The sequence below is a fragment of the Ambystoma mexicanum genome, chromosome 2p (assembly GCF_040938575.1).
Source record: "Ambystoma mexicanum isolate Mex_15411 chromosome 2p, UKY_AmexF1_1, whole genome shotgun sequence".
Taxonomy (NCBI): domain Eukaryota; kingdom Metazoa; phylum Chordata; class Amphibia; order Caudata; family Ambystomatidae; genus Ambystoma; species Ambystoma mexicanum.
Genome location: NC_090923.1, coordinates 587,943,582 through 587,966,079, shown reverse-complemented (window position 1 = coordinate 587,966,079; position 22,498 = coordinate 587,943,582). Strand labels below are relative to the sequence as shown.

At 43.6% G+C, this 22,498-nt stretch overlaps 1 protein-coding gene across 3 annotated transcripts in view; it reads left to right on the top strand.

The window, feature by feature from the left end:
• Positions 1–6,056, top strand: part of LOC138566579 (zinc finger protein 345-like) — a 187,046-nt gene extending 180,990 nt beyond the window's left edge. For all 3 annotated transcript variants that reach the window (XM_069644084.1, XM_069644085.1, XM_069644086.1), the window contains exon 5: positions 19–6,056. In XM_069644084.1, coding sequence (XP_069500185.1) covers positions 19–1,892 — 1,874 coding nt within the window. In that variant the 3' untranslated portion in view covers positions 1,893–6,056. The remainder of the gene's footprint in view (positions 1–18) is intronic.
• Positions 6,057–22,498: the final 16,442 nt, after the last annotated feature.

Here is a 22,498-nt window from a genome sequence, read left to right as displayed (position 1 = left end):
TTTCTTTCAATTCAACAGAGGGACGGTCAAGGAGCATATACGTGGAGGCGAATCAAGTTTTCCCTATTGAATTGGATCCAAATGAAACCTCGGGTAAAGACCAAGAGGATGTTTTCTCAGTTTCCGAGTTTGGAAAAGCCAGTAAGCAAAGGGGCATTTTCCAAAGGAAGTGTAGAAGCACGGCGCAGAACGTAATCAGTCAGTCTACTGAGCATGAACAAAATCATGCATTGAAGCAATCAACCAAACAACCAATGATACACACAGCAGAAGACGCTGAGAAATGTAGTGAATGTGGCAGTGATGTAATTAGTAATCCGAAGACCCGTACAGGAAAGCAGATGCTTACATATTCTGACAGTAGCAACACCTGCAGGCAATCGTCAGCCATACCCCGTCGGCAGTGGAGGCCAACAGGAGAGAAACTCTATGTATGTGGAGGATGTGGAAAGGGCTTCAGCATGCTGGCTAGCTTGATTGTACATCAGCGTGTACATATAAAAGAAAAGCAATATCCTTGCATTAAATGTGGACAGAGCTTCAGCCAGAGCTCAAGTCTCACAAGACATGAGACGGTCTCAAATTTTCCAGAAGAAAACTCTGAGACAACTCTGATGGATTATCCCAATTCAGAAGGAGAACATGCTACTAATTCCCACACTGTCATGACACCTGAAGTTCCATCCAGCATGAATAAAGAGGGAGTGACCTATTTAATGGATCTGCAAGACTTTGATGGAACAGAAAGCCTCAGCAGGATTGCAGATTATCCAGGTGTGAAAGCAGTTTTTTTAGTTTGTGTAAATCCAGATGGCAAAGAGACATTTATTCAAATGAAGCCAGAGCTTGGCAGTGAAACATTTAACGTAGACCCAAATATATTATCCATGCTGTCCACAAATCTGAATTTAGACACTGAAATTCAATTTATTAAGGATATTGATTCCCTTGCTACATCTGCAGATGATCAAACTACTTCTAAAGGAAATGATGGATTGCCTATAACCTGTAGTAGAGAAATAGTTTGCAAAGCTGTGGGACTACTTGGAAAACCTCCATTGGCAGAAGCACAACTAACTGTGTTCCAAAATCCTGTGCAGGGAATTCCGGGTGAAAGCCAGCTGTGGGAAGAAAGTAATCCAGAATTGGGAGGAGAGAAAAGTCAATGGGGCAGTGGTGTCATAAATTCAAAATATTCCAATTTACATCACGGATTTCCACAAAGAGATTTGTCCAATAAATGTGACAACTATGCTAGTAATTTGGGGAATGTAAAACTCAATTCAAGGAAGTTGAATTTTTTGAAAAATGGGAGATCATATTCTTGCACTGAATGTGAGACAACCTTTAATAAGAAATCACTTCTCACTGTCCACCTAAGAACGCATTTCGGAAAGAAAACATATCAATGTACTAAATGTGAGAAAAGCTTCTTGGAGAATTCCGTTCTTAATACTCACCTTAGATCTCATTTTGGAGAGGCGCCCTATCAATGCACCAGATGTGAGAAAAGGTTCCGGAAAAAGTCAATTCTTTCTAGACATTTACGAATGCATATGGAAGTTGGACCTAATCCATGCACTGAATTTAAGAAACGCTTTGTACTGGGGTCCACTCTGGCTCAGTGTCCAAGAAATGCTGGAGAAAGAACTCATCAGTGCACTGAATGCGAGAGAGGTTTTATGCTCAAATCACAACTGATAAGACATTATGCCTTTCACACAGGAGGAATGTTCATTTGTAAAGTATGTAAAAAATGCTTCAATCAGAGGGAACTGCTTACAGTGCACCAGAGAAAGTGTAAGAGTATGAGGAGAAGAACTATGAAAGTTATAAACCCACTCGGACCACTTGGACACATGAGAAAAACATATTTACTTCACTCTCCTTAAAAATGGGGTGCCTGCAGGTGATTCAATCTGTCAAATGCTCAGAAAGAAACAATTACTTAATTGCTTTGATGTGTGAAAAAGAGGTACCTGTTAATGATCTCAGTGAAGAAGTTGGAGAAGAAAATGCACAAGCAAAGACTTGTGTGGCTAAGCATTAAGTGTGCATTTGATGGCACAGGGCTCCTGTTGCTGCTACTAATAATCAAACATTACATTGTTCTAAAATGCACTGACTGAAGAGTGAGCTTCTTTTCTGCTATCCAGTATATGCGTCCAACAAAATTAGGTGTTAATTCTGAGAGAGAGAAAATGTAAATGCAGTACATATGTGAAAAGCTTTGGTGTCTAGGCATGTAAACATATACCTGTTATTTATTCAATATCAATGTGTTGCTACAGGGTAGATCCAATAAATGAACTGGGGGAACATGCACATTTTGCTTCATTTAAAGTATAGAAGATAGATACTGAGGAACAAACAGGACAGCCATAGGTTTCTAGGCATATGGCAGGAAATATGGACATTAAGTAAGTAAACCACTCTTCTGGTAACTCTGATTGGATAGACCAAAATAAGCCTGCAACCCCAGCCAGTTGATGAGTGTATTCCTAGCAGCTAATTCAATGCAAGTAAAAAGAACAATTGTCATATTCCAGCAGCAAGTATGGGATTGGAGGCTGTCACAGCTCAAATGCAACAGTAGAATTGAGACATCAGGAACACGTGCAACATCTTTATTTTGATTTTGGGGAGAGCTGTAGGAAGCCTTAATGCCTTGCAGGTTCTACTGGGGAAGACATCTAAAACATAAGAGGGGCAAGCAGAATTACAAACATTGTTAAGGATTTACAGGGCTGAGTGCAGGAGTTAAAAGTAAAAGGGCCTAGTGTCCAGTTGAGGATCAGTTCCCTACTCTACATAATCGGAACCTAGGATTGCTGCACCGTGAGGTTTTCTTCTAAGTCACGTAGTTTCAGGGTGCATCGAGCATTCGAGCACGCACCTTTCGTGACCTTCATGGTTTGCTTGGAAGTAGCTACAGTTGTCCTTTATCAGTTGCCCCAATAGGATTTGTAGATGCAGACACAGCACACTTGTCCTAACTAGAACATCTCATCCCTCTGTCCTCAGGCGATACACAAAACAATTACCAGAACATGCCCCTCATCCATCTGCCCCGTTTTTGGGTGCATATCAAACTGATATAATTTTCATCCACCAGCCCAGACGTGCCCTCCTTGGTTTGAGCCCACTGCAGGCTTTGATGAGATTCTCTTTATGTCCAACCCTTGCCAGGCTTCAACATCATACTGTTACTCTTCAAGTACTAGTCATTCCTAACTCCAGCCTCCACAAGTCCATTCAAATAGTGCTCCTTCTCAGTGGCAACTGGCTTCTGGGATATGCAGGTTTCTTGAACATCGGTGATGACGGGATTGTCTCTAGGACTGGGCTAACTGCCTTAGCCACCTGATCACCTCTCACAATCCCAACATGCCAATTCTTTGGAAATCTGTTCCACCTTCCTTCATGCCTCCTTTTTGTATTGTCTAGTGTCTCCAATAGGTTCTGTGATTGATTGGACCCTTCCCCGTTGTCTGTGTTACATGATTGTTCAGGGATTTGTAAATCCACCCCCCTTTGTGTTGCCGCTCTCCTTTCAGTCCTCATGTGTTGTGAATTTGGAAGTGTTGGAATCAGGCAAAACTTTGATGGTGGCTGAGCAGCTCTGCACCAGATCCCCTCTGTTCTTGGTAGTTGGTGATCATTGCTAATATTTTATTCACCTATTGTGTGGACCTCACACTCTTTCCCCTATTCTAGTGGGTGACCACTTTTCTGTTTTTGTATTCAATCAATCCATAGACCTCACAGATTTCTGGATACCCATTGAGTGTGTCTCTCCCTTTGCAGACAAGCTCATGAGCAGTATGCTGACATGTAAGGTGATTGCTGTCCTCACTGTCCTCGTGTAACTATTGTGTAGTAACGAGACAAACCTAGATTTTGTATAAAAGGAACACACATTACACATTTTATGTTCCGTTATATACATAATGTTCGTACTGCTGAATCAGTATCTTTCAAGGCAACGTGATCCAAGCCAGGTTTTGCCAAGGATTAAAGTTTGGAACGTCAGCAAAGCAAAATAAATCTCCCCCCGTAAGATTCCAGCTTAAAATCACATTATCAAAAATTTGGTTTTTAGTGACTAATGGTGAGAGGATTGAAGATGTTAGTCATTTCCTTAAATTGTACATTTAAAGGGTAAGTGCGCTCAAAAATGTTATTGTCCCGATCATTCGGGCATGTATTTTTAAGCATGCTGTTATCAAACATTTTTCCTATGCATCTTACCTTAGTTTTCCTCACGATTACACATGTGAAAATAACGGGTTTGGCGCAGCCATCTTGTGCTAATCTTATCCGTTGAGGCATCGCATTAACTTCAAGGGCGCTCACGGCAAGAATACAGATCGCCCACCCCTGAAGCTGACATCACTATTCCAAACGATATGTTCCACCTATTTTCATGAACGTTAGTGGCCAGCATAGCCAAACGCGCCCAGTCATCACCTATGCCATAATGTCAGTTAACGCAGAACCAGGAAGATACTCACACACATCTCTCAGCGCATCCCAAATCGGATAGGAAAACATTATTTTTTAAAGAAAACATCATTAGTCTGCAATGTAGCAAGTGCTTTTATTTATCAAACACTCCCAAAACCACATCCACGAAATTAACTATATGTTTTTGCAATACAAGTTATAGCTAGCAAACATTGCATGCTTCAAATGTTGTTTGTAACGTCTTCATGATCCGCCTGTTGCGAGCATCGACCAATTTTTGTGTGTCCTTATGTTACACCAGCAAAACTTTCTAATGACGCACATGGTGTTCCTTTCGTGAGAAGATATGGATTCGATGCACTTTCAATCGCAATGCTTTTGCATCAGCAGCTTGCTACACCGGAAACAATGACCGGTTTCTCCTGGTCGCTAGTACCGCCAAAGTGCAGATCGGTTCCCGTTTGTCCTCCCACATGACAGTAATGCAAAAAGCTCAGTTTAGGCATATCTGCCATTGTTGATTGAAGAATGCATTCAACAGTAGCTGGAAACTATGGCATTTGCAGAACGGTACAATATATCTGTGTAGATAACAGAATAAAAATATATTTTAGTATCCGGTCTTTATTCACATTTACCCATTTACCCTGTAATTCTGCACCGGATGAAACCTAATCATGAACGCAAACCACACATAATGCACACACATGACAACATGGGGGAGTATTTGGGACCACAATGTGCATGAAAGGTTAGCGCTGTGAAGTAGGTATAGCTCCCTATGGGATGGATAAGCTGACGAATATTGTGAACCACAGACAGATGGCATAACGGAACTGGAATTATTATTGATCGGAAAATGTTCAGCCCCCGGCACTTGCACCCCACACCTACTTTATGGTGTACAATAATGCAACGTTGATAGCACACCTTGATATTCCACGGGACAAAGTGGTTTAGATATCACTAGCCTGCATACAGGTTGTGGTTGCAGGTCGTCAAATTATCGTCAGAATATGCTCCAGCTAACAACCCATAACAATGTCAGTAAGCAATACCAGCCATAAAATCAAACCTCTATTCACTCCTCTAAACTATACACCAATAACCATTATTAGTAGACTTATAATTAAAAAAGTGAGTTATGCACTTGGGTTTTTAATTATGGCGCAGTATAAATATAATTCAACATGGCGTATTGTGCCCATTATTTTCATCAAATTGCACATTTGCACGTCGCTGAATTATTCAATATGCATACAGCACAAATGGCGCTTTTAATTGTGAAAATATAATGTATAGTTGAACTTACATAATGTTACGGAGTTCCATTCTCTCGGTGTAACGCAGAGTGTCCGCTCTGAACAACCGATTGCAGAAATTGAAAGTAAATGTTCCATTGTCCACTTTCAATATAGTAAATCATTTTTGCGGGTATTCATCATCTTGTGCCCTTCTAGCCTAGCGGTTGCTGACTTTTGCTCAAGGCCAAATAACAATAGAAGCTTGTTTTCAGCGATTGAAGCCGGAGACGGATAGGTTTTGATTTTGTGTAAGAATACCACAGTAATAAAACAGACCGGACAAGATGCGTCAGTGTGACTTGATGAATTTCTTCCATTCCCACATGCATCAGTCCATGACCTGACCTTCACTTCATGGAGGGATGAGCCCAGCGGACCCACGTGGAATTTGAAATACGCTTGGAAAAATAAACAAATTGTAGACTGGCATCCACTAATGCAGAACAATAATGAATACTGTGTTACCGATCCCTACTGCGGGTTATGACCTTATATGTGATGACATTACTAACACTGTCGCCTCTCAAAAGGCAAAAACATTCATTCTGGAGTCTCCACATTCTCGAATAGCAGACACCTTTGCTGATATTTTTTTATACGGTACAATGAAACCTTGTTAAACCCTGCAAGCTATCACTTGGCTTCTTTCCCAAGAGGGTTGTATTCAGTCTGTTGTGAGCTTAACAGGGGACAGCCTTCAATTGCACACCGCCTACTATAATTCATACATGTCCGTTCAGACGATCTATCACACCTAAGGCAGCCCTGTCTACGTTCATGCGAGACTGGTGACATTGCGTGCCCATACCAAGTAAGTTGCATTCATGCTCCGACTAGGCCTTGTGCCATCGGCCGTGCAAGTGCATAGGGTAAGCAAGGATGAGCATTAGACAATTTTTCAGAGTCGTCCCCTAACTTTCTAGTGCAGTCCTGAGAAGTGGATAGCCTTGTGCTCAACATTGCAGTAGTGGATGAAAGTGCACACTCGCGCCGGTGAAGCAAAAACCAGTGGTTCGTGGTAAGGCCATAGCAAATCATGAAGGGGCCTGAGGCGATGAAGAATTGGTTCCCACTGTTCAAGTAAGATGTGCGCTTGGCGGCAGATCGGTTTTCAAAAGGTGAGAATAGCTGGGGACCGCAGGCTAACTCAGCCGACATCGAATTCCTTTATGGGATATCCATGCGTCAAAGGTATTGGTTGTACCGGTCAGAAACAGTCAAGTGATGCAAGGTCTTGATCCATGTAGCCATATGGAGGCATAGGATAGATTTTATGTCTGCGAGGACATGCTTTTTACCCCTTGAATTACACTTTCATCACCCTTTTTGTCGATGTTGCGTACTGCCACCTCGTACATATATAAAACATATACCTTATAGTAACGACTTATTAAATCTGCTACGGGGAGACAGTTGGGACACTTTTTTTTATCTTCTTACTCGAGCTCTTCGCTCCTCCACCCACAACTCCCTCAGGGTCAGTCCCTTCTTCAAGCAACAAGTTGGTGGTTGATCTTGGAGACGCACACAAATATGGAGGAAAAGGGGACTAGGGACTATGGACTATGAGTACTCTAGTCACTATGGTGAGAAACTTTTATTCACTCCTGCTTTCCTGGCTTGATCTTTTCTCCTTCTGCCACCTTTCTTCATTTGATGTTACCATCTCCTGTTGATTACCTTAATATATTCTCTGTTTACCAGTGCCTCCTGTCCTCTCCCACTCTTACCACCTCCGCATTGACCCTCTTGGCTCCCACCACCTCTTCCTGGGTTCCACTGCCACTCCTCCACTCTCCATCTCCCCAGCCTCTGCATCTTCTACCACCCTCCTGTCTCCTACAAAGCAACTGACTTGATTGGGGCTGGGTGTTTAAAAACATGTTTTATATGGTTTTCTGCTAAGGGTCTTTGTTATTAGTTGGTATTGTTGCTGTCTGCTGGATTTGCCTTGATCTTTAGGCATCAAAAATGTTTGCTTCCCTTTGCAACATGTCATATGTGACCAGCTGCCAACAATGTCCGTTGTGGGAAACATTTGTTCACTTGTAACCTAATTCATACTTGGGGATGTCATCCAGTGAGTCCCCCCTTTTTGGCATGATAGCCGTCTGATGTACACCATTGCCTATCTGTATGTGGTAGGATGTATTTTCAGAATCTGTCAATCCTGTAGTCTGAGAGGTCACCCTATTCTGATGAACGGCACAAATGCTAATCTAGTGTGACTGAGCAGCAAGGCTTAAACGTGTGGGAGTGGTGATGGGTTCATTTAAAAATGCAGAGTACCAAGTTGGATGGAATGCCACTGTGCTAAAGCTGAATTTAGAAAGTGTACCCTGATAGTCACTGTGGTAAAGTTGAACTTTATCTGTACAGGCTAACCGCATGTCTGGGGAAGCAAAACCCAGTTGTACAATTATTCTTATAGGAATAATTGAAGGGGCCCAAGAGGGACCCTCGCATGAGGAAACAAGGCACAATCACCACACATGAACTGATACGCCAAACACGAGGTTGTATTCCCAAAAATCTAGGGTTTATTGCAAAGCAAATTCAGTTGGCCAACTGGTCTCACGTCCCGCGACGTGTCTATCAGACCTCGGGAGATGCAAGAGAGCGAAAAACATACCAGTTACATGTATACAAAACAAGCATCTTGTAATCAGTAGTGTCACATCCAATACCGCCCCTTGTACTTTTCCTTTTGAATTCGGCACAATGTTTGACATTGGTGACGAATATGACATCTTAAACATTTGTTCTAGCAACAATTGCAAACTTTGCAAGGCCGCAGACATAAGTCTTTGTTGAAGAGAACATAATGCTTCTGTTCTCTTTAGCAAGCTGCATGTGGGGGAAGAGACACATTCCAGACCTTCCTATGTCCTAGTTTCTATTTGGATCCTACGGGTCGACTGCTCTCCAGGACTCTACAGGGCTCAGGGAAGGGGGGTCGCAAAGAAGAGCATAATTCATGCCATTTAATTTTCGCTTCTAGTATTACTACTGTGTTTTTTTCGAGAATTGATGGCACCTGTGAGCTGATTAGGATGCCTCGCTGCTCTCTTTCAAGGATAGCGCGCGGGAGGAGACCGGGCATTTCTATCTGGTTGCTACGTTATATTTCAACATGTCTCCCTCGGCCTTGCATTGTGCACTAGCAAAGCAGAATATTGTTTCAGTGAAGCAGTTTAACAGAAAGCAAAAAGCAAAACATTCAAGAAAACAAAATGGCGATTTCAGTCACCTTAAAATGGCCACACTTTGGTCAAGTTTATGGTTATATATCTTTAGTACTAAATGCATGAGACGGTTGGTCTTCGGCCAACATAATACATAACATCGTGATCGAGGGGTGCCTATTTTTCTAGATCCACATAATAACCTCAAACCAACAACATTGCTTTTGTGGAAGAGGCACAACCAATATACTTTCGAGATTAGCATAACATTTCAAAGGTAGCTAAACTAAACTTGTATATACTTAGCAGAAAGGTGGGAGCATGATTTCCTGTGATGTTAGGACCGTTTGAATCCTCTAGTGAAGTCTTGGTGAGCCTTTCACATCATTTGAATTCTTCAACAAATACTCCCACCTGCCATTAATGGTAAGTTTGTCAGTGTAACTTAAATGTTACTTTTATTTAAAATGAGAAAGAGGATACTAACTATCCCCAAAAGGATACTTTCTACCCTTCGCGAACTGTAGTTCTGTCAAGGTTAGCCATCGAAAGTTAAGTGATGCACCTAGGGCAACCTAACAGGCACTTACTGCCAAAGAGGATACATTTGAAAAGACAGTATGGATAGCTAAGGAGAGCCCAAAGAAATCACACCCATCAAAAGACTCAAATACTTGGAGTGTGTAAAAAGGTGCTCACTCACCGATGTGTAAGAAAAAATAATACACCAGTAAAGCAAAACATTTTGGAAGTTATGAGGTTCACACAGGTCAGGCGATTTATCATTGTTAAGAAAATCTTACCAACCATAGGCCATCAACGCTAGTGCCATGCACTGCATGTGTGGATGTGGTTTGGGTCTAGCAGAGGGTTTGACAGACAGCAAGCCTCAGTGTACCTTTGGATGGCAAATATCCATTTGCATATTGGTATTTCTGCCACCCAAATGGGCAGTGCTGCACCGATGTGCTAGGGCAATTCTCTTCTGAAATATAGTACCAATAGCAACCACATACATGTCTTATCAATCGAGGACCAGTAATATAAATGAAGGGAAGGTAAAAGATATACATGAATGAATTGTACACCCGATTAAATCTGTATAATTAACTATATATTAATGCTTCTTTTTATAGCATTGAAATTGAGAGTATAATAGCATTCGATTGTTTATGTACAATGTCCAAATATTGGGGAACATATCGAAAATGTTATTGTGAGCAGATTATGAAGACGGCTACAAATCATTTAAATCTGCAAGTCGGCCTTTCAACAAGTGCCGCTTTAGGTGGACAGGGCTCGTTTGCAATGTTTTGTGGCATTGAATGTGTCCTAGGATCAAAATCAGGATCGATTCCATGACTATGCATGGCCAACACATTCATTGCCAAATCTTTCACAAATGCAAATTCCATTTCCTGGAATATTGGCTTGACCACCCATTGTTTGCCTTGTTTTGTTAAGGCCATGAGGTAATGCAGCATCCCGAAGGTTCTTGGAGTTTTTGCTTGTTCCCTCCCAACGTTCTTGTTGTGCGCAAGTACTTCTAGTCTTGTTCTGGCCTCCATACCGTCTATGCTGAAATGCAACCTTTTGGCCCTGTACTTTAGGAACATATTATGGAACCCCGCCAAATGTCTGGTATGACAGAATTCTTCGAGTCCCCTCAGGTCTCTTGAAAGCGTTTTATCGTACACAATCTTCTCAAATGTTTGGTGCCAAGGGGAACATGGCACCAACCACTTCTTCTTGCGTTCCTGCTCATTCGATAAAGGTCCATGTGCACATACATGGAAATGTTGCTTTTCTGTCCATGAGTGTACGTTGGAGCAATGGTACATCAATGAACGCCATTTTTCAAGTAGAATTTCTACAGATCCATCACAAGTTTTGGAGCTCCATCAAAGATGGTTGCTGATAGACTGACGCCACTTTAAAATATTTTCCTATTATTTTTTTATACCAGCAGCTGTAATTGTTTTGACTGATTTAGCAACGTGCCATACATCAAATTGATATTGAATATGTGGAAACTGCTCTCGCATGGCCGTGGCTATTGAAACATGCCTGTCAGTGGCTATCGGGTCTATTTGCATTTCCCTGGATTCAAGATGTTCGACGGATTTGATGAAACCATGTTTCTCCATGGCAACAGAAGATGTACATTCAGACACCTGCACGATCACCAAACTCAGTTTTTTTTACTTTCTATGTCTTGAAGGTGGTATGTGCAGTACTTTGCGGAAAAGCCGGCACTGTCCGTAGCCAACTAGCCTGAAACGTTTACCAGAGAATGTACTTTCTATTGACATCTGTTTGATTTTCCAGGCTTGATTAAAAGCGGGGAATAAGAATTCCATTTTGAAATTTGTAGTACTGGGTTTTCACAAGGAACTCGACTCTCACAAATTGACAGAAACTGGAAATCTTACCGAAAGTCGACCTGCTGAAAAGTAAAGCTACCTAACATAGATTTCCGGCCGGCACTTTGCCCAGCATCGGTTGAGTTGACCATGAAAATGGATTATGGAGGTGTACACAGCTGGCATATATTTTCGGGTCAGTGCCTTGTAATACACGAGACGCATTCACCAATGGCTCCCTGCATATGTTCCCTCTTAATGTATGGCCGCAGTTTAGCATTTTTACAATCTCTAGCTTGCAGCTGTCGAATACAATATATTATTGTTCCTTTAATAGCCAATCGGTCGGCATGAATGTGTTTTGTAACTAGAGTGTGGTGGACAAATCCCCAAACTAGGCAAACTGAAGTCGAGATCTTTAGCTAATTCCTCGGTCAATTGCATTGAAGCTTCAGTCTCTGTTCAGGTTGTGATATTTGCAAATGAATTGGAGAAACGGGTAACATTGAATGTTTCTTGGGTGGAACATTTTTAGAGGGAATGTAGATTGTATCAAGGGGTCTGCGAGGAATTGCAATGAATCTTCATTGGATTTTGTTTCATCTTGTCGATTTGGCACATGGTAGCAATGGTCCATGGACACTTGTATGGTTTGCTGGTGAGATTCCATTCTGTTTCCGGTCACTGGGTATAAGCATCACAAGTCTGCTGGACTACGCTGTGCCTCAAATCGTAGTTTCTCCATTATGAAAGCTGTTTGGCAAGCAACATCTTTGGTTTCATTTGTTGGCTGAGTCTTTATATTTCTCTTTCTTCTGGGCCTCTAACAGATGTGTAGAAAAACCTGCTCAATGTATAGCACAAATACAGCAGATACCATTTTTAAACCAAAAACTTAATATGAATAAAACATCTGCCTAAAAACTTCTCCAAAACAAACTTGTTTGTTCTTTACCCTTGTTTTCTTAATTTGCTTCGAAACCGCAGCCTTCTCTTTGCCCACCGCACCATCAAGCTGAAAAAAGCATCGTTTTTATATGGTTTAAATCGAGCACATTTCATTTCCATGCAAACAAACATATGTACATATCTACAAACAGAAACAAATTGAGTGACTTGAAAACATTACAACTTCAAAAGGTATTCTAAATACAACGTGATGTCCAATTGTATTTAATATTAGGTTATGTTCACCTCTGGTTCATGTGCCTTCTCTTCTAATTCCACGCCTTGGGTACATTCCTTGAATAGAATATTCATGAAAAAAATTCAAATGTTAATCGTACTGGAAATTAAAATCTTTCATCGCACAGAGCACTTACACAAAAAGTAGTGTGAAATGATTAAGAACCGTATACGGTTTGTTGTTGCAACACTAATTGAACATTCATATGAACATACCTTCAAAAACAGTGTATGTGATTTAGTTATAATATACATTTCAGATTTCACCTGATAACCTTCCGAGATGACACATGTACTTGATCTGAGATCAGTGTAAAACATAATGTCGCCCTGAAAATAATTTTTATCTATTCTGCGTTAGGGAGGAAGTGTAACGTTAGAACCAATCAGAAAAGTTTGAAACAGTGCAAGGTCACATGCATTTCAGTCTCAAATAATATCCTTTGTAGGATTTACTTTCATTCTTGCAAGGGAACTGTTAAGTACGCATACCTCATGCTCGCGACATGTTGCAAAGGAGGAAGTGATTGTAGTCGAAGTCCCAACATCCCCCTATAATAACACAGTACTTGTTTTAGTACAGATTAAAACAGCGGAATGGATCTAAGACCATGATATGCAGATGATGGTATATTGTTACTCTCATCTGGTCTCTGCGGGGGCGTTGGGGCACGGTTGCAGCCCTCCGAGGAATTAGTTCGCCCTCATCTGGCTCCTCCCTCTGCGCTTGTACAGTTACTGCGGTAGTGCTGCTCAGACTGCTCCTATGTAAATGTAAAGGAGGCTTAAGTATGCCAGTCTGTGACCCAGAGTTCCCTTCCAGACCCCTTCCACCCAGGGTGTAGTTCCCGTAGGTTGCGCTGGCCATAGAAGGCTCACCTGCTTATCTTGAATGATGAGCTCTCCGTCCTGCTACTTCCGGCAGGGGCGCTTGTTTAACTAGGACCAAATTCCTTCACTGGTCCCTCTGTGTGGCTGTCAAGTCCAGCTGCGACTATTCCACTACTCTCCAGGTGAGTGTTTTTGTTGGTATAGTCCGTTTTGCTTTCAACCTGCTTTACGATGTTTGTTTCGTCTGTTCTGGCAATGTTGTGTCACGACCCTCTCCCAAAACCCCCTCTGGCAAACCCATTGGACAGGTGGAGTCAGGACTTGGGCCTCTAGAGTGTGGCATCCTCTTCAAAAGCCCTCATGGGGCCAGTCCTGGAGCTTATGGCGCCAGGCTCATAGACCATGAAAAACAGTGTGTTTGGTAACTACTTTATTTTATTGTCAGCCAACATGGAGGCATCCACATAGCTTGGTTCCTAAGAACCAAGCTATGCGGTCTAGTGTTTTGGGTGTGGCGCAGCCTAGGGACTACTTTACCTGGACTATTTTGTTGGGGCTATTTAAACCACACCCGAGCAAGACAACACGCTTCGCGTTACTTTGCAGCTTGCAACGTGACGCTCACTGTGTCTAGCTATTCCCTCGAACCTCAGAGAAGTGAAACCTGCAAGGAGACAAAAGGAACTTCATTAGCTGCATCTTCTTACCTGCAGTCTTCATCTTTAAACACTCGCAGCTACTGAGAACAGCTTCCTCAAATCTGCATGCCTCCTGGACAGAACGACCTGAAAGAGGAAGATAGAGGCAACATCAAAGAAAGCAGTAGAGACATTTACAAATTACGAACTGCTCAAAAGGCTTACCTGGCTGGTCGCCTATCGGCTGGCACCACTCCAGACATTCCACTCGCACTGAAGAACACTGCGACCTACAAGGAAGGAAAACACAGGTTAGCAAAGGCAAGACTTTGCAGCGCTGCGCATAGCGCTTACTTACGGCATCATAGCGCTATTAATGCGCAATCATTTACCAGCGGTGCTCAACCAAGCCAGTTTGCCACATGAAGCTCTGCATACCTAAGGGAGAAAAACAAAGAAAGAAAGGCATGCAGGATAGCAACAAAACTAAAGAACAGCAATAATACCTACCTGAACAATATCAAACGGGCCGGCGTCAGTGAAGTAACTGGACTGCACTCGCCCATGAAAGACAACGCGCCCCTGCAAAGAAGGCAGGACGGAGAGCACGCCTAATTCTACCACAAGGCAGAACCTTCCCTTCAGACCACATCAGGGCAAAGCTGAGAAACATACCAGCGAGTAACCCGGCTGGGTGGCGTCCCTGTGGATACCAGGGGAGCGTAACATGTTGTTCGTTCTTTCCTTAATGTCTCTCTTTTGCTCTTTCCCCGTGTAGGTGATGTTGCGATCCGGCAGCTGCGAAGATGACTATGGCAGCCGGAGCGAACAGGGAACGGGTTCACGGTGGCCCGGCAACAGGTGATTGACTTCTTAAGATACACGCATGGTCCCAATGCAGCGTGACCCCCTCCCCCCCCAGCTGATGAGTTTCAATTGTCTAACCTTGTCTTTCTGCTTCTTTACAGGGCCCGACTCTGTGGACGATGGGTGCGGCATTGGATGATCAGCGTGCGCCGGAATCAGGGTCGCTGGCTTCCAGAAGGTAAGTAAGCTGGTCCAAGCAGCGGTGAGAGTCACGTTGCATGAAGATGCAAAGTAATGAGAAGCATGGATGAGTGTGAGCGCTGGACATATATAGCCCTGGGCTGTTAAGCCACGCCTCGAGCAGCCTGGCTGGGAACACCCTGCACACCTAATACTAGATGCACGTGCGGAGTGGGCCTGGAAAATTCCCAATGGTCTGGTCTTCTTCATGGACAAAACCCACCTGGCTCCATGTTGTGCCCCATAAGGGGCTCCGGAGTGCCCCATATGAGGGCGGATGGGCAACAACTGTGTACCTGCCCGAGTGGCCATGACAGCACTCCCCCCTCAAGGCCCCTCTCAAGGATGGTCTTTCCTCTGTTCCCGATTTGGTTGGATGGTCACGCTGGAACCGCCTGATCCGTCACGGAGCGTGCATATGCTCCCTGGGTTCCCACGTTCGGTCTTGAGGTCCATAGCCTATCCAGTCTATAAGATAGTTAGGTCAAAATTGTACTATCTTGGAGTCCATGATATTTTTGACTTTGAATTCTGGTTCCCCCCCTATTATTCCGGTGGAGTATCAATCAGTGTACTCTGTTTCATTGGTTATATAAGGGAGACGTGAAACACAGGATGGATCCGCATGTGAGGTGGCAATTCTAACTTCACTGCAGCAGGATTAATCAGAGCCCTCATAGTGTAGGGTCCCAAGTATCGAGGCCGGAAGGCTTGTGGCCCTTTCAGAGGAATGTTTCTAGATGCCAATCAGACCTTGTCTCCGACTTGATTGTTTGGAGCATCCTTTCTGTGGCGATCTGCAAACTGCTTTTGTTTTTCTTTGGCTCTGGCCAGATGCTCTGCTGCTTCCTTAAAAACCTGGGTGATGGTTTTATGTAAAGTCTTTATAGCTGGCATTTCCAATGATTCAGATGGATCAAAGATGGATGTTCGTGGATGTCGTCTGTACACAATATAAAATGGAGTTTGCCCCATACTGGTGTGGATGGAGTTGTTGTACGCATATTCTCCTATCCAAAGTATGTCATTCCAGGCATTCTCGGTTTGTTGCAGCATATATCTTCTGTATTGCTCCAAATTCTGGTTGGTTCGTTCGGTCTGGCCATCGGTTTGGGGATGATGACTGGTGGATAGTTGAAGGTCGATTTTGGCAATTTTGCAGCATTTTCTCCAAAAGGTGGAGACCAACTGAGTCCCTCAATCAGATATTAGCACTGATGGAAATCCATGAAGCTGAACAATCTGTTCCAGAAATACGGTAGCCAGAGTAGATGCAGCAGGTAGAACTTTCAGAGGAATAAAATGGGCCATTTTAGAGAACAGATCTACGGTGACCAAAATGGTGGTGTATCCGTTGCAAGGGGCAAGATCTGTAATAAAATCCATTGACAACGTATGCCATGGCGCTGGGGGTACTGATAAAGGTCACAGTAGACCTGCAGGACTTTTTTTTTTAGATTTGTGTTGTGCGCAGACACCACAGGTTGCAGTGAATTGGGTAATGTCCTTTCCCTAAGTCGGCCACCAGTAATTCTTTTCTTATTTTAGCTAGGATTTGTTATTCTTGGGTGTCCTACTAAAGAATCGTGATAGTTGGCTAAGATTTGGTTCTGTATATTTTTATCTTGAAACGTACAGCCGTCCTTGAAAGTATGGCAAATTGTTCACGATGGTATGACTATCTCCCTTCGATAACCAGTCTTGTTGTGCTGTGTGATTCATAGAATGTCATAGGTTAGATTTTAAGTCGTCTAAAGAGGTTGCTGCCATCGTGTTTAGGATTCGTCCTTCCAGTAACTATGGCCACAGAGTCTGGTGTAATGAAGGCTCCTCTTTCTCGCTCATACGTGACTGGGTGTCTGCTTTGCCATTGCAAACCCCGGGTCTGTAGGTAATTACAAAATTGTATTCTGCGAAGAAGAGGGCCCAGCGGAGTTGGCATGAGGATTGTGCTTTGGGGGTGTTTAAGTATTGTAAGTTGCGATGATCTGTGATGATGGTAACAGTATGTCTAGCACCAAGAAGATAATGCTTCCATGCCCTGAATGCTGCCTTGATTGCTAGTAATTCTTTATCAGTAATGGCATAGTTTACTTCGGGGGCGGAGAATTTACGAGACCAGAATGCCACTGGGTGCAGCTGTCCTTTTTCGGGGTCTTGTTGTGACAGGACTGCTCCCATTGCTATTTTGGATGCATCGGTTTCAACCACATATGGTAGTTCTGGTTGAGGATGTTTTAAAATTGGTGCTGTGGTGGAAGCTTGCTTTAGTTTCCAGAAGGCTTCTTCTACCTCTGCAGACCAATGAAAATGTTTATTCTTCTGTAGCAAGGAGGTAATTGGATGGACAATCTGAGAGAATCTAGGACTAAACCAACAATAAAAGTTGGCGAATCAGAGCACACTCTGTACTCCCTTTGTGGATGTTGGTGAAAGCCAATGGAGAATGGTGTCTAATGTACGCATGTCCATGCACACGCCCCATGGTGGGAGATCAAAGCTGAGGAATTCTACCTCTGTCACATGAAAGAAACACTTCTCCAGTTTGACATATAACTGGTGTTGTCGAAGCCTCTTTAAAACTGCCTGAATATGACCGACGTGGTCTTCCTTGTTGGTTGAGTAGATGAGAATTTCATCAATATAGACAAGTGCCCAGACGTCCAATAGTTTGCGAAGTACGTAATTCATGAAGAATTGGAATGCCGCCTGGGCGTTACATAGCCCAAAGGGCATGACCTGGTATTCAAAAAGACCATATTTTGTATGAAAGGCAGTCTTCCGCTCGTCCCCTTTTTTGACTCTTACCAGATGAAAGGCCCCTCGCAAGTCTAGTTTTGTGTAAATCTGGGCGTGTTTGACTTGATCCAGTAGCTCGGGGACGAGTGGCAATGGATACCGTTTTTTTTACTGTGATCTGGTTAAGTGCCCTATAGTCAATGCAAGTTCTTAAGTCTCCCTCCTTTTTCTGCACAAAAAAGAGGGGCGATGAAGCAGGGGACTTGGATGGGCGGATGAAGCCGTTTGCCAGATACTGGTCTAAGTATGTTCTTAAAAGCTGGTTTTCCTGTTCCGTTAAGGCGTAGATTCAGCTACACGGAACATGGGCCCCAGGTACGAGATCGATTTGACAGTCGTACGGCCTGTGCGGTGGTAGGACATTTGCTTGCTCCTTTTGAAAAATGTCTTTGTAATCCAGATATTCGGGTGGTAATGAACTTGTGAGGCCCAGTACAGTTTTTTTTTTGCCTGCTCTTGAGTCAGTGAATCCTTTGTTGTAACGGGTGTCGGCACAGTCTTTTGGAAAGGCTAGAACTCTTTTACGCCAGTCAATCCTAGGGTTGTGGGTCTCCAGCCAAGGCATTCCCAATATCATCTGGAATTGAGGAGCGCCGATGAGATCAAAGGTGAGTTCTTCTTGGTGACCGTTCTGACACAAAAGTGTAACCAACTCGGTGTAGGGTCACTGGGCTGGATGATAGCTGAGATCCATCAACTGCTGTAAAGTATTCCGAGATTTGCTTCTGTCGGACAGGAAGGCCAATCCGGGTAGCTAGATCTTGGTCAATGTAATTGCCCACAGCTCCACTGTCAATATATGCCTCCAAGGCATGTAGTTTTGATGGTTGCTTGTGGTTTACCAAGAGCACAGGGATGTCTAGGTGTGAGGTGTGTGTTGGATCCTTTTTACCGCTCGACAAGTGGACCACTACGCTTGCCTGGCGTTTGAGTTTCCCGAGTCCCGTTGTTCTTCTTCTTTGCCTTTTGTCGGTTGCTCCTACTGTTTTTCTGGGTGGTTTCACTGGGCATTCTCAGAGAAAATTGCCTGTTATACTACAGTGTAAACAAAGTTGTTGCTGTCTCCTTTTCTCCCTTTCTGCCTTGGTGAGTGGACTCCGCAAACCCCCGATTTGCATAGGTTCAGACTGATCGTGTGGCATGCTTTGATTTTCACAAGATCGTACGTAGACCGACCACCCTTCTGCTCGGTCCATTTTCCGGTTATGTAATCTGTGATCGAGCTGCACTGTCAGGTCAATGTACTCTGCACAAGCACCTGGGGGATCTATTACTCTGGCTAAAACGTCCTTAAGCTCTCCTCGTAACTCTCGATAAGAGCGTAGTCCTCTTCTCCTCTGGCCAATTCGTCTGGGCTATAAGGCGATTGTAGGTGGAGATGTAGGTTAATAAGTCTTGGTTACCTTGCCGGAGTGACAACAGTTTGTTGTCCAAAGCGTGTCCTTGGGTATGTCTTGGAAACAGTTTCTCCATTTTGCGCTGAAAAGTCCCAAAATCCCGAAGTAAAGGATCATCTTGGTTGACCAGAGGTATTGACCAGTCATCCGCACTACCTCCCAAATATGAAAGAACAAATGCCACTCTAGATTGCTCGTTGGGGAATGCCCCATGTCTGCACAGAAAATGTAGGCGGCATTGGTTCATAAAAAGGGCATACTTATTTGGGTCGCCTGTGAAACGTTCAGGCGGGGCCAGGGGAACCGCCCCTGGAAGAACCACCTGTACTGGCGTTGACTGTGCAGGTGTAGCAGAAGGGGTTAATCCTGGTAGTGGGGTTTGGCCAGCTTGTGCTTGAAGCATGTGTCTTGCTAGTTCATCAGTTTGTTCACTAGGAGATCCCTTCTTAGGGCATTGGTTTCCTGTATTGAGGCATGAACCTCAGCCCGTAATTCACCCAGTAATTGGGCCAACTGGTCCAGTTTTCATTCCGCCCATGCAGAGATTCGAAGAGGCTTAGCATTCTGTTATGCTCACCTGGTCTCTTTGGGGGTGTTGGGGCACGGTTGCAGCCCTCCCAGGGATTAGTTTGCCCTCATCTGGCTCCTCCCTCTGCGCTTGTACAGTTACTGCGGTAGTGCTGCTCAAGACTGCTCCTATGTAAATGTAAAGGAGGTGTAAGTATGCCAGTCTGTGACCAGAGTTACCTTCCAGACCCCTTACACCCAGGGTGTAGTTCCCGTAGGTTGCGCTGCCCATAGAAGGCTCATGTGCTTATCTTGAACGATGAGCTCTCCGTCCTACTTCCGGCAGGGGCTCTTGTTTAAGTAGGAACAAGTTCCTTCACTGGTCCCTCTGTGTGGCTGTCCAGTCCAGCTGCGACTAAACCACTTCTCTCCAGGTGTGTGTTTTTGTTTGTATAGTCCGTTTTGATTTCAACCTGCTTTACGGTGTTTGGTTCGTCTGTTCCGGCTATGTGGTTTGTTCTTTCGTTAATGTCTCTCTTTTGCTCTTTCCCCGTGTAGGTGATGTTGCGACCCGGCAGCTGCGAAGATGATGGCAGCCGGAGGCAACAGGGAAAGAGTTCACGATGGCCGGCCCGGCAACAGGTGAGTGACTTCTGAGGATGTGTGAATGGTCCCAATGCGGCGCGACCCCCAGCTGCTGAGTTTCAATTGTCTAACCTTGTCTTTCTGCTTCTTTCAGGGCCCGACTCCGTGGACGATGAGCGCGGCGCCGGAATCAGGGTCGCTGGCTTCCAGAAGGTGAGTATGGAGTTGTGATGAGATGGTGATCGCTGGCTTCCAGAAGGTGAGTATGCAGATGCGGGGAGATGGTGATCGCTGGCTTCCAGAAGGTAAGTAAGCTGGTCCAAGCGGCGGTGAGCATCACATTGCATGAAGATGCAAAGTAACGCGAAGCATGGATCAGTGTGAGGGCGGGGCTTATATAGCACTGGGCTGTTTAGCCATGCCCTCGAGCAGCCTGGCTGGGCACGACCTGCCACACCTCATACTAGATGCACATGCTGAGTGGGCCTGGCACGTTCCCAATGATCTAATCTTCATTAGCCTGGCGCCAGGACAAAACCAGCCTGGGTCCATATTGTGCCCCATAAGGGGCTCTGGAGTGCCCCATACAAGGGCGGATGGGCAACAACTGTGTCTCTGCCCGAGTGGCCATGACATAGACACCCATACATGCCACTTAGTGTAAATAACCGATACCATGCATACACATTTTCTTTTTTTGGGGAATTCCAAGCATAACACATTCTTGTAATGGACAACTACAATATAATTACTTGATAGGCGAGTGAGCTTGATGTTTGCTCTGGAAAAGTAATTGATACAAAATGTTGCTCCTTCATTTTCAGTACATTGTCATAAAGTAGTACAGGAAAAGTTAAAGTAGTATTAGCTATGTGGGCAGATCCAATGCTCGAAAATATGCGGTAGGGCTCACCTTTGGGATACTAGGCGTGTCAGTGGTTTCGTCACTTGTGAGGGTCTGTGCTTACATCAGTGTCCTCTATGAAAAAATGGGATATGTCGAGCAACGGATTACGAAAACATGCGACTTTTAAAGGGCACTATGGCATTGTTTAATAATGGTCACAATTCACTGATTTATTAGAGGCTCCAGAAAGCGTGTACAGATGTAGTATAGAAAAGTGAAACATTTTAAAATTGAATAGAATCTGGTAACTATGGAAACTTTATTAAGACAAATTTCAAGTAAATATACACCAAAAGCTCTAATCCGTTCATGAAGTTACCTTTTCAATACACCACTTTAATTAAATCAAGAGATCATAGAGAATACCTATTTATGCAGACCATTGTCCTACATACCAACAAACATAACTAATTTATCATCCAGGACTCAACCTGAGGCAGCGTGTGCAAAAATTGAGTTGGAATTGCATTTGGAAGTAATTTACGAAAAATTCTGGGTCTACGCTTTTTTGTGTACTTGGATTGTTCGTACATATAGTTGGTAAAGTGCGTGCTGCAGATGCGGAATAGATTGGCCCTCACGTCATCAAAGACAGCCTGTGCTCTACTTTCAATCTCGTCCACTGGAAAACCACAATTTATGATCCATCCTTATTAAATTAATATCCTTTGGGAGTATGCAGGACTGTGCCCAGACTTTTGCATGGCTCGCAGGAGGGCAACCGTGAACGATACATGAAGGCATTCTTGAAAAATCTGAAAGATCTGTATAAAAGAAATAATGTATCCATGTGATTGAAGGAATTATAACACAGCTTTATTTGCAATATTTGTTCTACTCGAAGAAAGAAAACCTGTGTAACCTAGTCGAATGATAATAACATTCTTACAGAATTGATTGTTATACCAAAAATCGTAATGTTACTCGTCCGTTGAATGAACTTTCTAGCATCAAAAGAAAAAATGCTTGCAAACATTGACCACGAAAATGTCCATTCTATCACAATGCACAGTGATGCAATGTGCTATTTACCGAGATCAGAAAACTTGAAACATTAGACAATGGGGAAGTCTTTGAGATAAATGAACATTAAAATACTGGGTACATTAGGTGGAAATGGAAACTTTGAGATTAGCGATCGATGAATATAGAGAAGTAAATTGGTGACCTACCCGTACCTGTGCAAACAAACAAACTGATTTAGCAAGCAGGGTAGCAAGTAGCCATGTACCAGGTATCCGGGGAACAGGTAGCACAATGACGAGATTCCTTGTAGATCTCAG